Source organism: Coloeus monedula, assembly GCF_965178545.1.
Source record: "Coloeus monedula genome assembly, chromosome: 8".
Classification (NCBI taxonomy): Eukaryota; Metazoa; Chordata; class Aves; order Passeriformes; family Corvidae; genus Coloeus; species Coloeus monedula.
This window is the reverse complement of record NC_138788.1, coordinates 7841101-7860340: the sequence shown is the minus strand read 5'-3', so window position 1 is coordinate 7860340 and position 19240 is coordinate 7841101. Positions and strand designations below refer to the sequence as shown.

At 43.9% G+C, this 19240-nt stretch overlaps 1 protein-coding gene across 1 annotated transcript; it reads left to right on the top strand.

Annotated features, from left to right (window-relative positions):
• Window positions 1-6901: 6901 nt before the first annotated feature.
• LOC309575766 (protein NDNF-like) lies at window positions 6902-11182 on the top strand (the record flags this gene model as incomplete). The annotated part of the gene is made up of 3 exons (XM_082286554.1): window positions 6902-7089; window positions 8799-8932; window positions 9831-11182. 3 exons carry the CDS (start codon window positions 6902-6904, stop codon window positions 11180-11182), a joined length of 1674 nt encoding a protein of 557 aa, XP_082142680.1.
• Between the last annotated feature and the right edge of the window lie 8058 nt (window positions 11183-19240).

Here is a 19240-nt window from a genome sequence, read left to right as displayed (position 1 = left end):
CTAAGCTGGAAACCTCACCTCATTTTTCCACACCTGCGCAAACTGTTATGCTGCTTTGATGACTTCAAGGGAATTCTGTAGGTGTTTTCCAAGGAATTATTTAACAGGACTTTAGGTAAAGTCCTGGAAGCCTAGGGGCTATGGTAAAAGGAAAAGGAAATGAAAGCAGCAGCTCAGGACTTTCAATATGTTTTCCTCTAATTCATAGAGGAGCTGTCAGTGTAATACTGACTCCTAGCTGAGTACTTGAAGATCTTTATTTTACACTGAATTTACACTTGTGGAAGAACAGATTTACCCTAAAAATAAGGAATATTCCCATCTCACATCCTACAAGATCAGCTTTGCACAGGAGATAGCCCCAACATTGTATCTATCATTTCTTGACAGACTCGTCTGAGCAATTACAATCATTCTTAAAAATACAGAATATAAGAACTGTGACGAGCAATCAGGTGTCTGTAATATTTATTTTGTTGGTCATTAAAAGATCTTCAAGATTCTCTTTAGTTTCAAAAGCAACAAAAATGATCATTTTCAAATGCCAGCATCTTATCCTGGAGAGGAACTGCTAAGGAAAAACTCAAGTAATGTTAGTGGGTCTAAATTATCACTGTGTAATTACCTGGAGAGCTTCTCAATATAGACGTGCCATAATGGGAGCTACAGGTCCAAAATGTAGGTCAATGGCTACAAACCCACTATGTACTGCCAGGACAACCCACCAGCGCCCTAAACAACCTATTCCTGCATTCTCACCTGGGTACAGGCTGCAGGAAAAGTTCAAATCTGCTTTTGACTTAGAAGGAATTCCCTGTGTCTCCTGCTTATTAATGGCTCTGAATAGGAACAGACTTAGTGCTTTTCTCATTTGACAGTTCTTTGCATTGCCAGGATTTGACAAAACCTGGAAGAAATAAAAGCAGCTGCCCCACTAAAGTACCCTCAGTAGTTTCAAGTGCCAGACTTTTGCTTAGGATTGACTTTCACAGCTTCAAAAGGAAAGTGTGATTCTTGCTGGAGCCCAGCTGTGTGTCTAGAATTATTTTTTTTTGAGCAATACTAACCAGAAGTACATTAACTCATCAAGGACATACTGACTCCAGTAACTATCAAGCAATGATTTGGACAACCCCTCCACTTGGGAGGGGATTTTTACAGAAATTTGCATCCCCCTTTCCATAGCCATAAGGGCAAGTTAGATTCTTTTGCTAAGAAGAATAGATTGCAATTTGAAGCAGCTGAAAAGGCAGAATGTGTTTGGATGCTATCATTCCCCCCTTAGACATCCATAGCTACCTCTGCTCAGGACTATGAAGGTAGTTTATACATGAAGATCAATTCAGAAGGCATTTTGCAGGCAGACAAGTAGCTGGGAGCCAAAGACTAACAATTCTACCTCAGTTGTTGTTCATAGAATGCATATGTGCATGTGTAAAAGACAGAAAGGGAGAATGCTGCTTGTCTCATAACTCAAAGATTAGATTTCTCATTCCCCATAAGTTTTTTAATTTGCTTACAGAGTTTCATGAAACAGAACTCCCTAGGCTGGGCTGGGGGCATAGGGAAATTGTCTGTGCTTGGGAGTTGCCAGAACTAACAGCCAGGGGCTGATCCAGCTGGGTGGGTGATGGATGGGAAGACAGTGCAGCCCTGTTCCTACTCTCCCCTGTATCACACTGACAGGGAGGACTGGAGCTCTCCTGGCCCTTCCCACAGACAGTTTCCTAATGAAGGTGACCCAACCTGCTTGAAGAGGGGTTGCCAGGGCATGGAAATTGCTTCATCAGAAATACCCATGGTCCATTTTTTGCATCTCCTTGCCAAGTACAAAGCAGCATGATACAATTCCCACAGTTGTGCTCTGTGGGGTGAGCCAGGGTGAGCCTCCAAGCATCCCTGTGCAAGGCATGTCATGAAACAGCAACTGAATGCTGCAGGCAGGGCCTGCTGAGGGACAGTGCTGCCAAGACTGCAAGACACTCCCCTGGCTTGCAGAATCCCTCACCTGAGTACAGAGATTTGGACTACAGTTCCAGAAAATGAACATCTGAATCGTCTTTGAGAGCTTCAAGCTAAATCCCCGAGTCTGGCTTTTTGCTCCCATTTCAAAGCAGGTGCTTTGTTTTAGCATTACTGATCTTTTAGCAGAGCCACTACATAACTGAGTATAAATCAAGCGTCTGGTGTCAAAGGTGGTCCATCTCTCACGTTTATGAAAGGCGTGGATGGGCAGCAGGGTTGGAACAGAAGTAGGATCTCTGAACAGCCCTCTTGAAGTCACTGACTCAGCTCTGAGGGGAGCAGAGCCTGCTCATTACAGACTGTCAACTGAAAAGGCCATTGTGCCAATTTTTTGCCAAATCAAGGGCTGATTTATCCCTATTGTAACTTCACTGATTTCAGTCAAGCTATACAAGTCATGAATTTTGCTCTTAACTTTCTCCATAGAGAATGCTTTTTTCCCCCTTTGATAGTGCTTCAGTGAACCTCTGAAAATTTATGTGCACGGATTCTGCTCCAGCAAAGCACGTAAGCACACACAGGAAGTACGTGAGAAATTGTCCAGAGAGGAACTGGATTATTTCCATACCTAAACCACCAGCAGCCTCTTTCACCTGACAATCTTGCTCATGTTTTGTTCAGTGGGAGACAGAGGGTTCCTTCAAGCATTTGCCTTCCAGTGCTGAAATGATGACCACAAGAAAGACTCCCAATGCCTTCCCTGGTTTTTCTGTGAGTAATAGTTTGTTTTGATGGCAGTGGGGAGCTTTGGGGAGGACAAGACAGGGAGTCCATCCCATCTACGACATGTCCACTCTGCCCAGATTTAGGGGTTTTACCAGACATGAGTGACATCTGTTTCTGAGATTTGCCCAGAGGTATCCCTACTTAGCACTGGTTGCTGGCCTACAATTCTCCCTGCTGACTTCCACCCATGAGTCCCTCCAAATTCCCAGCAAAAACAGACTGTAGTCCCTGCACCTGCATTGTGACCAATATTTTTTCTGTGAAAATAAGTTTATGTCCTGCTTTCAGGGCACATTTTTGATGCACCTCATCTGACCTACACTACCCTTTTCCAGGCCTGCTCTAGGACCTTAATGGACTTTGCAGCAGCACCTTTCTCTGCTGTTCCTCTTCCATCAGGGAAACAGTTTGGTTCTGGCTAGGTGCTCACATTTTCATTAGTTGCCAGATCTGTTACACAGACTTTACCTGTGCTGGATTTCATACAGAATGATGGTTTGTCTAACAGACCCTGTGCCTGTATCAAGGCTCCCACATGCTGTCCTTTTAAAAAAGCCCAGTTGCTGAGCCAAACTTTTCGCCAAACAATTCATTAACACCTTAATTATTCCTGCCATCTTCTGCAGTGAGAATAAATGCACTGTAAATATTTCTCTTACATTGGCTGATGAGCAAATTTACATTTTCAGAAGGATCTGCTATGCAAAATCTGTTGAAACCTCTTTCTACTTCTCCCTTATCTGCTCCCTTCTTCTTAGCAAACTTTTAGTATTGGGAAGGCTTAAACAACCTAACTCCGAATCCAGGGAGACAGTAGTACAGGGTTACTGCAAGTCGCTCTCCAAACACTGGACAAGAGACTTTATTTAAAAATAAAGCCTCCCTACAATATTCTGTCTTTTCCCCCTGCAAAGTGCCTGCCTGGAAGCTCATGCAGCGCCCTGGGGCTTGCCTTTCTGAGCAGGCATCCCCACAGTACTAATCCCAGGGCATCTTTCCTGACATCCCAGGCCAAGAAGTACAAGCAGCATGTGAATCCTGGCCACACACTGCTCTCACTCAGCAGGAGTGGCCTGAAAACAACCATGGCTTTGCTACAACTGCTTTGTAGCCCCAACAAGCAAGTGCTTGGCTTGCTGTGAGCCATTTCCCATACACCCTTTTGCTGCCTCCTCCCTCAGCCACACTGCTTTCGCATCAGAAATGCTCCCCCAGCCCAGACACTTTTGGAGCTTCTTACACAGCCTCTCCAAACCAAGAAAACCACTCAGCTCTATTCAGTAGACTCCTGACAGCCTTCAAAAGGACTGCTAATTCCAGTCTGCTTTAAAAATGCAGAGCATTCTCTCCCTTGCAGCTTTTCTGCCTTCCCTGCTTTAGGTCAGCACCTGTTGGGCCCATAAAGCACCACAGCAGAAACTCAGTGCACCTGAAATTATTTGGAGCTTCCACAGTGCTGAGGGCAGGGAGATCCCACACTCCTTGGGATGGAGTGGGCCATCAAGCTGCTAACACAAAAGTAGTTTTCTGGAGGAGAGTGGCGCACCCCTGGCTGGCTTGGACTAAGGGCTGACAAGGGTTAACAGTGTTTGCTCCTCTCTCCATCACACCCCCCCTCCTCCTCACTGTGCATTTCAGTCACAGACCTGCTCCCTGGCCAGCCAGTGCTGGGATTAGGCTGCAGGAGCAGCCGGGCTGACACTCGGTGCAGGAGCAGAGTCCTGGGCTCGGCACGCAGCGCACCCCAACTGCTGCACAGCTCCAGGAGCAACGCGAGAACTGAAGGAACAACCATCAGGTCTTGGGAGATTGCAGAGCTGGGCAAGTTTAAAACAACCAACTCAAGAAAATACCAAAATCCTGGCCTTTTTTTTTTTTTTTTTTTTTTTTTACTTTTCTTGAAGGACTGCAAGCATTTTAGTTGCTATGTCTGTTCAGGAGCCATATGGAAAAATCAGTCCTGTCCTGTTAAACTGGTTGCACAGTTTTGATTTTCATCTGCCTAAAGAGATCTGAAAAGTCTATGTTCTTTTATGCTTTTTTGGCAAAGAAAGCAAGTTGTCTGAGGATCATCTGGCCAGGAACACAATAGGTAAGCACAGAATTTTTTGTGTAACGTATTTCCAGCAGTCTGAGAATATATTGTTTGTGTAACTGAGTGAAAACAGCCTTTAGGATGATACTCTCTTTGGGATAAGCTGATTATAGGTTTGTTGATCGCTTGGTTTGTTTGTTTTCCTGGACAAGAAAAGCTGAGCTGCTGTGGTATCAGTGTGGTTTGCAAGATCCTGTCATTTAAACAGCAGAAAGACTTTTTTTTAAATCTTCTCCAAAGCACAGAGCAACTCAGATTCCACTGTCAAAGGTAAAACAAAATATTTGGGGTTATATTTTAAATCTGTAAGCTATAATTAGACTACAAGAATAACAAAGTGGCAAAGTGACTCAGAGTCATAAGGAAAAGCTCTAAGAGCATTAACAGAATTGATTGGAAATTATAACTATTCTTTCAACTTGTTCAGATGGTTGTTTAAGCCTGCATTCAACCAGGTGCTAAAATATTACAAACAGGCAGAGAATAAACCAACTTTGTCTGGACGTTGAGAGGGACATTCAGATGACCTGGTAATGATAATTTCCATAATCATCTCACTGGTACTAAAGATGTGCTTGACTATGGGAATCCCAGATTCTGTACATAAAAACCTACAGATGTATTCAATGCTACATTTAAATGTGCATGTTTGAAATGGATTTTAAAAGGAAGGGGTCCTTTTATAAAGTCACTTTAACTGCAATGGACAGCGGGTCTGCTGAACTGGAGATTTGACCGCCTAAGATCTTCCCCACTTTCACAGGCACTATGGGGAAAGAGCTAATCTCAGAAAGAAATAAAAATGACTTAAGAATTGAGCCTTTGTCCTGTATGTTTTCTCCTACCACCAACCAATAATCAGATTTAACCAGGATCTTTACTCCTTGCTGCTTCTAAGATGCAATAAGCTACTTTTTCCCTCAAAAAAGGGATCTCGCTCACAGAGCTCCCTCTGCTTTCCAAATCCCTGAGCTACAGCTGGCACCTGCATTAAAGGTCTATGCCCTTTCCATTTTCATACTTTCTGAAACTGCATGTGGCAGACGAAAGAGTTGTAAGCATAATCGATAACTGCACATAGTGCACTGTCAAAACTTCTTGTCCTAACTGGAGTCTCCTCCTCTGTGCAGCTCTGGGCAATGCTCACACCAGTTTAAGTAATGCCAGTATTTGCTGGGAACTGGTTTTGTTCTTTTCTTTCATAGATTCCAAGCTGATAATAAGGCCTGTTGAAAAAAAAAGGGACATAACTGATTTTTTAAAATCTCTTGCCACAGTGAATACAATACAGTTGTAACAGTTCCAGTGAACAGAAAAAGCTGAGACAGGCTGGAAGTGGTGCAGGTATGAGAATGATGGGCAATACAAAACTCTAAGAACAAGATTACTGCCCTACAGTGATAAAGCCTTCTTCCAAATGAGATACACAGAGCTTAAAATCTAAGTACCAGTTCAGGGATTCTTATCCAGGATTCTCCACCTTTGACCAAACAGTATCTTACACAGCTCTGGATAAGTTATACTGATCCTCTTATCTACACGCACCTACAATCACAGTGGACAAAATAAAAATTCAATGATCTCTGATAGAACAGCAAGAGCAGCAGTGTTTGGGATATACTGATCTCCTGTGAGTTTTAAAGGGACAGTTCCATTACAAATAGCTCAGCCTTGAAATTTAGTAAGTGAACGCCACAAACTAGAAAAAAAAAATCGTTTAAATGTAATTCTTCACTCATTCTGAAAGCAGTAAAAGGATTTGTTTGAATAACTGTGATGTTGAACTTGTGCTCCATTGACTATATTTTTTCCTATAATCAAAGACTTCATAGTTTCTGCAATTAAATCTTTGCAGAGAGATCCTCTGAGGAATATTTCTGTGAACTTTAAACAATTTAGCAAAATGGAGACTGGCACTATATTTGAATGCCTGTCTTACTGGGATTACTGGGATACAAATATCAGGAAAGGCACAGAAAGAAAGGGTCACATTACTTTGTCTCCTATGGCAGCCATTTCTGTTCATTTTTGTCATCTCACTTTGCAGTACTGAAGATGTCCTGGTTCTGGCTTTATCTTCCTCTCCATCTTCTCATGGCGACTTCTTTGTGCCATTCTACAAAACCAGCCACCACCAGTTCCCAACAGAGCTTCAAGACCAATCTCTTCAATTTCTACCACTCCCTGATACTGGCAGATGGTAAGGAAACTACAGTTCACCTGCTGAAGGATATACCCAAAAGGTAAGAGCAAATCAGCCACTGCTACTCCCAGGTATTTCCCCATGTCCCTGATAATTGCATGCTACCAGTGCAAGCCAAGAATCCCTCTGCACCTGCAGGGCTCTGTCTGTGCACACTGAATTGCCAGAAAATTGCCCCACTCCTCAAGTGTCATTACACTGCCCAGGATCTGGAATGAGCCTCTGAGATGAGATTTAGCTTCCTGTAGACATTTCAGCAGCTTTCTGTGTTGTTTGTCAGAGAAGCAGCAGAACTGATACAGGACAGGTGGGCTCCAGCAGCAAACAGTTGTGTCACAAACAGCCCAGCTTCAGGTCTGCAGAGACAGCAGCCATCCTACATTCATGGTGAAATACAACCATGTTACCTAGCAAATTAACTACCCCAAAAATCAGCAGAATAGCCACACATATCTGGAAAACTTCTGCCACTGTCCTGCACACTAAAAGTCTTTTTGTTGAATGGCAATACAATTTACTGAGATCAAAAGTGCTTTGCATGAGGAAATTCCACATTCTTCACCTTCCTAAACCATCTGCAAAGTCTTCTGCCACACCTAGATATGTAGGTGATCTAGATACTACAACTGGCACTGCATCTGGGCAGCAAAGATCAATCTACTTGTTTGGGAAGAGATGCACTTTGGAGAGAGAGCAGCAAATACAGATTTTGACATACACCCGAGTGGTCATGGAGCAGAGGGTGAGCCAGATTGCTCAGTCTTCATATGCATTGCACAGAAAAACTAGAACATGGCACATGTTATATAATGTGACCAGGCTAACAGGAACAGAATAAGGACCTCTCCTCATTAAAGGAAAAGGGGTACTGAAATTTTAAAGAAAAGGGAATTTTTCTACGCTCTTGTGGCATAACATTAAGACTGCAATTAGGAAGCAGTTTAGCATGATCAGGAAGGTTCTTTTGAACCCCAGTCATGCAAACAGAAACACAAGAGAGGACAAGTTTTAGCTTAAAGACTTGAGAATGTGGAACTGTTTCCAGTGAAGCTTCATTCTGGCCTAGTAGCCATACCCTGAAAGTAAGCCAGACCTCCAGACTGACAGGATCTATCCATAATGACTAGGCTTGTCTCACTGGTGAACAACAAAAAAACCCTTGAATTGCCAATTGCCTTCATTTCAGTGCAGAGTGAGGCACCCAGATCCAAACATTTCTGTGGCCAAGTCCAAACATTGTACAGTCTGTATAAAAACAACAGAAATAAAACAGAGCAAGACAGAAAGTTGGGCTTTTTTAAGGCAGGAATCAAAACCTGACCAAGGAGACTGATGTCACTTTGTACTGCTCATGCACATGAGGTAATTAAGGTAGAACCACCAACAGGTGGTTATGGAGACAGCAGTCAGCTAAATCACATCCATCATCCAAAATAACCAGCTAAGGACAAGATACAATGTTCACCTGAAGTGCAAAAAAATAAAACCTCAGAGGGAAAGATACTGCCTAAGCTAAGTGAATAAAGCTTCTAGCAAATACTTGTGGAGTAGGAAAAAACTCCAGATGCAGAATGAAAACATGCTGTGAAGGCTGCAGACATTCACCATCCCTTTGTGTGGACACACCTCAGAGAACAGTCATTTCTACCCAGAGCACAGTGACCCACATCAGAATGGCTGATTACAAGGAGTTTCAGGCAAACTTGAATTCCCTGATACATTTCCCTCTATTTCTATCCACATTCACAGGTACTACTTTGTTTTGGAAGAGGGCAGGGTCCTCACCCCTTTCTCAATAACAGTGACTCCCTGTGATGTTCCCATCGAGTGGAGCATACTTGTCTACAAGTCTCCACCAGGTTTCCCAGGAAAAGCAACACCAGGTAAGGCCTTTGGTCTGCCTAAGTAGAGGCAAAGAAAGCATAAGTTACTCATACATAACTGTGTTATAGGAAATTTCCCACAAGCCCAAACATGCCATGGTTCCCTCTCCTGTGAGTTGCCATGGACTGACCCTGTCCCCATGGGTGAAACATGGGAGAGGAACAACTGCAGGTCCTCCAGGCTGCACAAACAGATCAACTTCGTAAGTGTTGGTACTGGGCCAAACTTCTCAGTCATTTTTCTGTGGCTTAGGCTGCTTGAGACAATCATTTGCTCCCCATGTGAAGCAGAGAAGATTTAGCCATTTATTCTTTCCACACCTACCACAGCAGTGGGTAATAAATTGCCTTTACTCTGAAAGGCAATTCCTTTCTCTTGCATGATTTTTTGAATTAATTTTTCAAATTAAAAATCTAAAAGCTGCCATTAAGTTCTTACCTAAGCAAGTACACCTGACTGATGAGAACAAATTCTACTCCTTTGAATTGATAAGTTTTCCCTCTTCATGAGACAACAGCCTAAAACTAATCCAAAGAAAAGAACCTATCATAGAAATAATGAGTCTCCTTAAAGAAAAGTACCCTAAGAGACAGCAAATAGAAGAAGAAAATTGTAGGGGCATCAGGCACCATACAAGCCAAGCTTTTGTAAGTTGTGGTTTCATAATTATAGTATTTTTGAAAACATAATTCTACAGCTGCACTGCTAAAATAACAGCTCCTCAAATTTTATTTTAATAAATTGCCAGTAGCAACTTATTTTTACTAAAACATATTTTTAGTTATAATTGCTGCTTTCAGGAAGGAAATACAATGTTCCCTAACAATAAAACTTGTATGATGTGCTTTGTTTCACATCTTTTAAAACAGAAGTTACAAGTCTGCTTTTTGCCTGCAGGTGACCATGATACACAAGAGGTCTCAAAATCTCAGAAGGCTCCAAGCATGGTGTCCACCATCTTCAACTACAAGGGAAATTCTGTAGAGACTTACATGGGAATGTCTTCCCATTCTGCCGTTTACCTGCTGGAGTTCTTATCCACCGAGCGAGACACGCACATCACCGTGTACTTAACAACTGACACAACGTCTGGGCACCTCTACCCAGAGCTTCCCATGGACCCACGCATAGATGTGATTGGCATTGGCCACACAACGGTGACTCTGACCTGGAAACACAGCCCTTCTGTCTTGCAGCACAGGGAAAGCATCCAGTACTGTCTCCTGGTTAATGAAAAGCACAACTATAAGAGCTTATGTGCTGCTGAGACAGCAATCAGATCCTCTGGAATGAAGTTGCCACCCACATTAGCTCTGTCCCTCTCTCCATACCTTCTGGAGCCACAGCAGGTGATGATATTGTCCAACAGTGAACTGAGCATCATCAACAAAGTGAGCAGTGGGGAAGTCAGGCAGGTGTGCATGGGCACCAAGAACACTTACACAGTGCCCAATCTCAGCCCCAGCACTCAGTATTACTTTGATGTTTTTATTGTCAACCTCCTCACAAATGCCAGCGCCGCATACACCGGGACATTCGCCAGGACCCTGGAAGAACCTGAACCCAAGGTGACAGAGCTGAAAGATGGCAAAGTGATTCATGTGGTCCTGGATGGGAAAAAGCAGAAATTCTACAGTCTGCAGTACCAGGCGAGGCACAAGAAAATCCACTTCACCTTTCAGTTGTGTCGGGGCCAAATACGGGTTCACATAACAAGGAACGGCAAAACAGTGGCATCGGAAAATCTCTCTGGGCTGAGGTATTTGTCCCTGAAGGGAAAGCTGCTGGACACCTATTTGGTGCAGCTGAGGTCCACAGAGGAATCTAACTCTTCTGTGAAGGTACAGGCATCCCCACATTTCCACAAGCCCTTATTCCCACTTCTTCCAGAGAGCTTAAAAATCAAATCCTTCAGTAAACTGAGAACATGCAGGTCTGTGACCATTGCCTGGCTGGGAACACAAGAAGAGAGCAAGTACTGTGTGTACAGGAAAAGGATTGAAGAGGATCAGATTTGGGGGGAACTGCAGAGTGCAGACAGGTGCTCCGGGCCTGAATCTCGGCACAGATCAGAGAAAGTGCTGTGCAAGTACTTCTATGATCTAAACCTCCAGCGAGCTGTCACCACAGAGACCATCAAAGGGCTGGAGGCAGGGACATTCTACTTGTTTGATGTTTATCTCTTTGGGCCATCTGGCATCCCTGTCAGATATCACAGCAAAGTTGTGAAGACAAGGAAAAAATGTTGAAGGTTTTAAAGGAAAGCTTTGAAGTGAGTGAATGAAGGTTATTATCAAAATCTACACCACTCCAAGTCAAAGTCCCTGCAGTTTGAACCGTGCTGACACAAAAAATTTAAAGGCAGAAGATTCTACAGCAAAAAACACCTTAGATGATTACACTTACATCTCCTCTCCTGTGTAAGGTGGGGTGCTTTCTTTTCCTGTCTCATTCAAACATTAAAAACAGAGCTGTGAAACAAACTCATATGCATGAAAATAAAATAGGCCAAGAGAACCCATGAGAAATAGATTGGTTACCTAAAATGCTCCTGAAATTCAGCACAGAAGTGATGGAAAATGCCTCACAAGAAGCACACATCATTTTTCAAGTCCCAGAGTTTTCTACTTTCCATAACTCATTCAGCTAATGAGGAACTGAGAGATCCCACAAATCAGACTACTCTTGAGAAACAGATTCCTCACTGCTTGAACAGGAATGGAGGCAAAAAGAAATTGAAAAAGCAGTGGAACTGATGTATAGCTCCTTCAGTAAAGCAGGCTGAACTACATCTTCCCCTATTGCCCGCATGTTTGCTTGGTTTTGTTCCTACAGAGAAACTGTGCTTGGTTAGAAACAGACAAAATTCAGGCCAGGAACCGGCTCTGGCTTTTCTGGGGAGTGTACAAATACACTGCTGTGCTACTGCCCATGGAGGAAAGCAGCAACTGAGGAATCTTGCCATAGAAAGATTTATCATCTCTAGCCTCTGATATTGAGCTCATCTCTATGACTCTGTAACTCTTGACTGTAATATATTCATTCTTTGCATCCTCAAGCCAGCCTATATCAATGAATGCATTGCTTTGACAAAAATTAAATGCAATTTTCCTATTAAATATCATGGAGAAAAAATATTTGCAGTAAAAATTCTGACAAATGCATTTTGATTGTCTTGCTTCCTTGACTACCTTTCTTACATGGTAAGAGTGTAAAAAAAACCAAAATATCAAGTCTTCATAAAAAACTGTCACATTCAACTTCAATTATCAGTAGAAAATATTTTGCACATAGGCTTGTGGCAGGCCTGGAATCTACCTATGAAGAGATGCAATAGATGCACTAGCCCAGAGGCTGCCAGAGAAATCTTGCCTGCAGTAATTCTTTTTCCTCTACAACTACAGTAAACACATGCATAAATTATTAAATACATTATTGTGTATTTGAGTCATTCTCTTGCAATTCAGGGTTGTCAAAGCTCCAGTTTACCCTGAGTAATTATTACATCCAAGCATGCTTGGAGGCCCTTGGTGAGGAGTGAATCAGTCCCGTGTGCAGGCCGAGGGTCGTGTCTCCTGCTCCAAAGCCTCTCACAGCCCTGTGCACCCTGTTTCAGGGCACCCTGTGACTATTCAGCCCCAGATGGGGGCTCAGGGCCTTCCCTGCTGCAATATCTGGGCTTGGCTTGCATTCCTGCAGGCGCTGTTCCGGACTCAGCAGTGCCATGGCAGGAGCCACGTGCTCTGCAGCCTCCTGTCCACACTCCACAGGCCTTTTGGCTAATTACAGGGGCTGGCAGCTGCTCTGCCTTCATTCCAAGGCACGCTCTCGCTTCATTTGCCTCCTGCCAAAAATAGTCTGAGCTCAGAGAGCAACAAAGGTCATCTCCACTTGGAAATCTCACTGTCTTCTGCCTTCCTCCTCAATTTCAGGCATTTATATTCTGGATGAATTTCACTTAGATGCCCTACAACTGACTGTAATAACAACCATAATTATAATAGAGGAAGAACAGGAAGATCTGTCTAACAGCAGATACAATATATTCTTAATCCCCCGCCCTCAGTCTGTCAGAGCATTAACCCTTGCTTTTACCCTCTGTACACAATTGCCACAAAAATGTCCCCTGGAAGAGGAAGATACATTGGCAACATGACCCATACCAGTGTTTCTACTAAAGCAGGTTTTTTACAACAGAATTTGCCTTGGGCTTCTCAGCAATACCGTGGTTCAGGGCTGTAGTCAAGAGAATGAGGAAAAGATAGAAGGAGAGCCTGAAAGACAGCAGAGAGCTGAGCAGTCAAAGGTGGCACAGAAGCAAAGGCTGTGTGTTGCACCAAGTAGACTGACAGTGAATCTATTAGGAAGGAGTTCAGGTTTGAAGGACAGTACATATTTCAGAGGGACTTTGAAAAGAGCCAGGAGATTCTCCTCTTCCCAGATTCACCAGCTCCTCTTCACTCCTCCTCTCCCTGGCCATTGCCCCATGCAGAGGAGTGGCTGAGGCAGAGCTCAGTGGGAAGCTCTGAAGAACACAACTTACCGGTCCCACAGCCCAGGCTGGCAGCCAAGCAGGGCAGTGACCACTGGTGCTGCTGGAAGGGCTGATGCCAGTCCCTCGCTCACAGAAGGAGCTTTCTCCCACCCACACCAGGTCCTCCATCAGCCAAGGCCCCTGCATTCAGGACAGAGCTCAGCTGTAGAGAGGAGCACACTGTTCTGTCGAACCCATCGCCCCTAATACACACAGAGCAGGTACCTGCCCTCCAGGTAGCAGCCCACTTTGCTCGTGTGTGCAGCCAGCCATGCTCTGTAATGGGAGGGAATGCTCCTCTCCACTGATTCTTCCACTGTGATTGTGCCTGTGTGCACCAGGCTGCAAACCTGTATTCAATTCACTCATGCCCAGACACTGCTCCTGAGGTGGCCTCTGGGTGCACTGGTTTAAGCTGAGTCTCAGTGCTGACTGCTGTCCTGAAAGTTTCAAAGGTTTATCCACAAAAAAACCAAAGGTGCTGTGTTACAGTGTGGATACTGCAACACGTGTATCAGACAACAAGTCCCGTGGAAAAAAAATATACATGGACTGATTCTTGATAGCTGTTTCAGAGATGTTTATTTCTCCAGCTGCATGGCCGGGATCTGCCCAGGAACTGAGGCAATCCCGGGACCCGAGGGTCCTTGCCTGTGCAGGGGAACACAAAACAACCAGTGGGGAGTGAGGCTGACCAGGGGCAGGGAAACCCCGTGCCTCCCCCCAGGGCCCCTCTCCCAGGGCTACATGGCAGGGGAAGGGCCCCAACAGGGCTGCGTTACACCCTTGGTGCTCTTCCCACCCCTACACAGGCAGCTACTTATGTGCATAGCTCCCCATCTTCAGCACTCACAAGTCCTTTTCTTTCCAAGCTGTTTGGCATCTTTCCTTTCCCCCTCCTTCCCATTTGACTAGTCCTGGCATACTAGGCCACGTCTGCCCATAAACATTTCCCAAACCACCCCATTTCTTGTGTTCATGCTTTCTGCCATCCTTCCTGCTCAGTTTTTCAGAAAGGCTCAATGCCTTCAGCTCAGCCTGTCCTAAGCTGTCATTAGCTCTTCCCATGTGCTTCCCAGCCCTGCTGAATCTGAGTCACATCAGAAGCAAAGACAGATCTTTTAACGGAGAACATTTTAGAGCAATGTTTTGGTCTTGCGGATCATTTAGAGTAAGTCATCAACATCATTATCAGGCCAAAGTATTTTTTCTGGTGTTCAGTAGTGGGTCCCAGCTTTTTTGTGTACTTCCAGCTAATGTATCTCAAGTCCTGTCAGAGCTGAGATCAAAGGCCATGCATCCCCTCCCAGCATTTTTACAGAATTGCTCCCACTGCAATGCCACCCCTGGGAAGTGAGGGTCAGGGTACCAAAAGCAGAGCAGGCAAATAAGAGAAAACAGGTTTAATCCCACACCCACTTCCCCTGTGGGCTCAGCCTCACAAATCAAAATTTGAATTGGCAAAATGAGGTGCTGGTATGCGAAACAGTGAAATAATAGAGCATGGGCCTAAGTCTACCATTGTGTGTTGCTGTTAGCCACAAACCAGAACACTGGGGCTCTTCAGCATCTCCTTTCAGTGCTTCATACAACTGCTACTCATAGAAATTTCAAAATGTGACCCAAGTCTGCAACAACTGCTTGTTTAATTTATACACTTTGAAAGATACTGCTAAAACCAGTGTAGAGGTTTCAGACACTGGGTTCATGGACTAAAAGCATTTATTAGTTAATATTTAACTGACAATAAGAATCATCTATTTCGTCATTCCTTTTCCCTGTATTTAAGAGCCCATTTATTCATTCCCTGTTACTTTGAATAATAAATTTAAATACCTTTCCGAGTGGATCTGGTAGTTTAATAAACTGTTCCCTATCTGCCCATGTTCAGGAATGCATTCACAGCTTTAAAAAAAAATTCTCCATTTCATCTTTGTATCTTGCAATTTCTTTTTCTGGCTGATGCTTTCTCACTTGGAAGACTCACTTCTAGCTTAAACAACATATTCAGATATTCTTCCTACTTTGGCCTGTGATGCTGAGGTGAAATCCTGCTCATTATTTGCGTTGAAAGACACAGAGCTGACATGTTGGTTTACATGTACCCACATAACCCCCATTTTGGGCTTCCTTACTATTCCCTGTTGGTTTCTGTGGGTTAAGAATTTATGAGCCATGGGCACTGCAGTTAAACATCCTGGCCACATGCAGCTTTGCACAAGGCATAAAATCTAATATTGAAAATCAAACAGTATTAGCACTGACAGCAAGTACAGACCAGTGACCCCAAAATGCCAAAGGCTTTCAGGTGCTGTTAGAGCAGCTGAAGCTCTCTGGCATTTAGAGAAAAATGGATGACTTAGCAGCAGATTAGTCATTCAGCAAAATAACCAACCCAGGCAAAACAAAATAGATGGTGGCTTTGGGGGAAGAGGGTGAACAAATGATGCGTGGCTGCTCATCAGTGTTACCTGTTCTGCACATGCAGGATGGAGAAATCAACAGTGTAACAAAGCAGACAGGTCAATGTGCCTCTCTTGAACAACAACAGGGATTTCCTGGACAAGTCTGTCAAGGAATATTAAATAACAGCATAGTAAAAAGTAGATCAATTTACTAGAAGAGGTAAACAACGAGTGCATCTCACTGCTGCATTGCATTCCTCTGCCCAGAAACGTGATGTAACTCAAGGATAAGCCCGGAGGATTCCGGGCTGGCAAGCGCCGGTGGCAGGAGCTGCAGGGCCTCCAGCAGCCCACGCTGCCAGAACATCATCTCAGGCAGCACATGGAATGCCGTGCTGCCACCAGAGCTGCCAACACGAGAGGGCACTGTCAGGCTGGAGAAGCACAAAGTGTGCTTGGTACGCCTTATCAGGAGCAAATATTTCAGCAAATTTAACAAGACAAGCATCTTTCTGATAAGATTATTAGGCAGAACAGATAGAAGAAAAATCCAGAGCACACATTTAATTTTCATTAAGTCTTCCAAGTTTGAGGGGGTTTTGTTAAAATTAAAGTGCTTAAAACCTGACAGCCAAGGAACAGTAAGAGACAGGCATTTGCTGCCAGGGCTGAAACACCAGTGCTCCCACTGCCTCTGAAACGTTCAATCACTAATGGGGCTAAAGCTCCTATAAAACAAAGAAATACTGTGGTACAGAGGATAGTCATAGACTCCATGAGGTTCAAATGGGGAGTCTTATTTCAGGCAAAGCCTGCTCAGCAAGTTCTTATCTGAGGCACCCCATGACAACTCCATCTCTTCTCCTGTAGTGTCCTTGTACTGAGGGAGATTCTCTGGAGTATTGCTTCCCTGTCCCACCAACAACACTCAGAGACTTACCTCCCACTGGAGCTGGATGTCCCATCTATACTCTGGGACACAGGAAACAGACTGCAGCTTGTCAGGGACTTATTTTGGGGGGAATTTGGTCACTGACTTTGTAGCCTCTATGAGAGGCTAAGGATTTGCTTACAGAGGCCAGGAGCCATCGCCAAAAAAACTGCAGACCTATACTGCTTCTGCACTGAGGAAAGTTCTCTGAAATCCTGCTTCTCCACCTCAAGTTTACAAAAGCATGTGAACAAGGACAGAGGTGACAGCAGAAGGGACCAAGAAGGTGAGAATCAGAGATACTGTTTCTTTTTGTAGGTGCTGGTATCAGTGACACAAGAGGGGCTTCAAGAAGGTGCCTCAAAGTCCAGTTTCAAAAAGATTGTTTCGGATTCCCATGGTAGTTTGCTCTGAAAGCAGAACTCAGTAGGAAGGCAGACCTCCAGGAGCAGAAGAAAACAATGAATAGTAAAAGTAATGAGGTAAAATTTGAGTTTGTTAGAAGCTTCTAAGCAAAGGAAGGGCCCAAAATGGATCCACATTTTGCATCCAGCTCCCATTTTTATAAGTTGCCTACTACTCACAGGAAGCCTTTTTGCCTGGACAGAGATTTCTCTGGAATGACATTCATTCTCAGAAGGGCTCTGATAAGGGCTGCCAGTGGGATACATCTGTCCTGGCCCTTCCTGCAGCATTTTCCAGGCACCAGCACCACAGTGGTAACTGACACCAGCAATTTTTTCATTCTCTTTCCAGCAGCAAGAAGATTATATTTGATTGAGCTTCACTACTGATTAACTTCTGTCTCCAGAGCTCTCTGCCAGCATACAAACCCACTAAGCCCCTAGTATTCCTGTAGCCTGTGACTCATAAGAGAACTCAGCATGCACTGTGTTGTCTGTCCCAAGACTATGATCCTAAGGAAATACTCAATCTGAGTCTCCTTTAGAGGCCTCTGAAAATAACCACACAGAGCCCACTGTGAAGGTAATGTGCTGTTAGACCTGGATCTCACATCTGACATATCTGCTACATACACCACAAAACCATCTGACATATCTGCTACAAAACACCACAAAACCAAAACAGGGACTCTAACTAAATAGCCAAAGTCTAGCTGGCCTGCTTTTCATTTTCCTCTGGGACATATGGTTCAAAATCAGCCCAGCAACACCCAAAGAGGTGCTACCCAGCACAGCTGAGGTGGTACTAGTGTTAAGGAAAACTTCCATTTGAAAGACAGGAAGTACCAGTGCTGGGTCCCACACTTTTTGTGGAGGCAGGTGATGGCTTTAAAGAGATTAAATGCATCTGCACACATGCTTAGGGCATGAGCTGTCTCACCCAAGGCTGAAAACATAACCAGAGTTAGAGCAGAGCTGTTGCTATTCACTGCAGTGCTGACAAGCCTTCGTGTCCTGAGGCTTCACCCACTGAACCCCCATAATTAGGGAGTTAATTCCTTCTTCCCTTTCTCCATTCCTGATACATAGAAAATGATCATAAGCATGAGCTACTTGACTTAGTATCTCAGTGTCATGACTTGTGGTCAGTTTCATGATTATTAAGCATTTGGAGTTGACAGGGGGCTCGTGAATCACAGTTCAAGAGGGATCCTGAAAGCAAGAACAGTTTGCTTACAATGACAACCAGGAAGGATTAAGATGTTTTCTGTACATGGTGGAAAGTTTTATCTTGAATTCTTTGGCCTTTTTCCCTATAGAAGAATCCCAGTCAAAGAGGGAGCCAGCATTAAGCACTACAGTCAGTGACAAGTGCCTTTGAGGACAAGAGCCATCCACCCACAGAGAGGGATTCTTTTCTTTATCTACAACTCAAGGAAGGAAACACAATTTTATTATTGGGTTGGCAAAAAAAAAAAAGGCAAATATTTCTATTCAGGCAGTTAGTTTCATATGTGGGCCAAACCCTCTGGTTTTGTAACATGGTACAGTCCTCAAAGCCAGATTTCAAAAGCAGAGTGCCAGTTTCTCAGCTCAGACTGAGAACCCACAAATTGGCCAGACCATCAGCAGTGCTCTGCACATATTATCTCCTGTTGGGACAAAATCTTTTCAAATCTGCCTGTAACTCAATGAAACCACAACAGTTACATCTGCAAACAATTTGGCCCACAATATTTTCCTCCCTAGTCATGTTTATGCAAAGGGAAAAATAGTGACTACTTTATCCATGCTATTCACGTGTACTAATGCACAATAGCATTATTTTCTAAAATACCCAGAAGAACGCAGAAAGGTGTTTTATTTTTATTCCTCCTCTTATTCAAAAGAGAATATAATTACCCACAAAAAGCAGCCAATTCCAGCTCCAAAATACAACTATTCTATAGCTAAGCAGCAGGACAATTCACTTTGAAATGAAACTTCTCTAAAAGCGATATCGGAACTCCCACTCATGCAAATGGCTTTTGTTT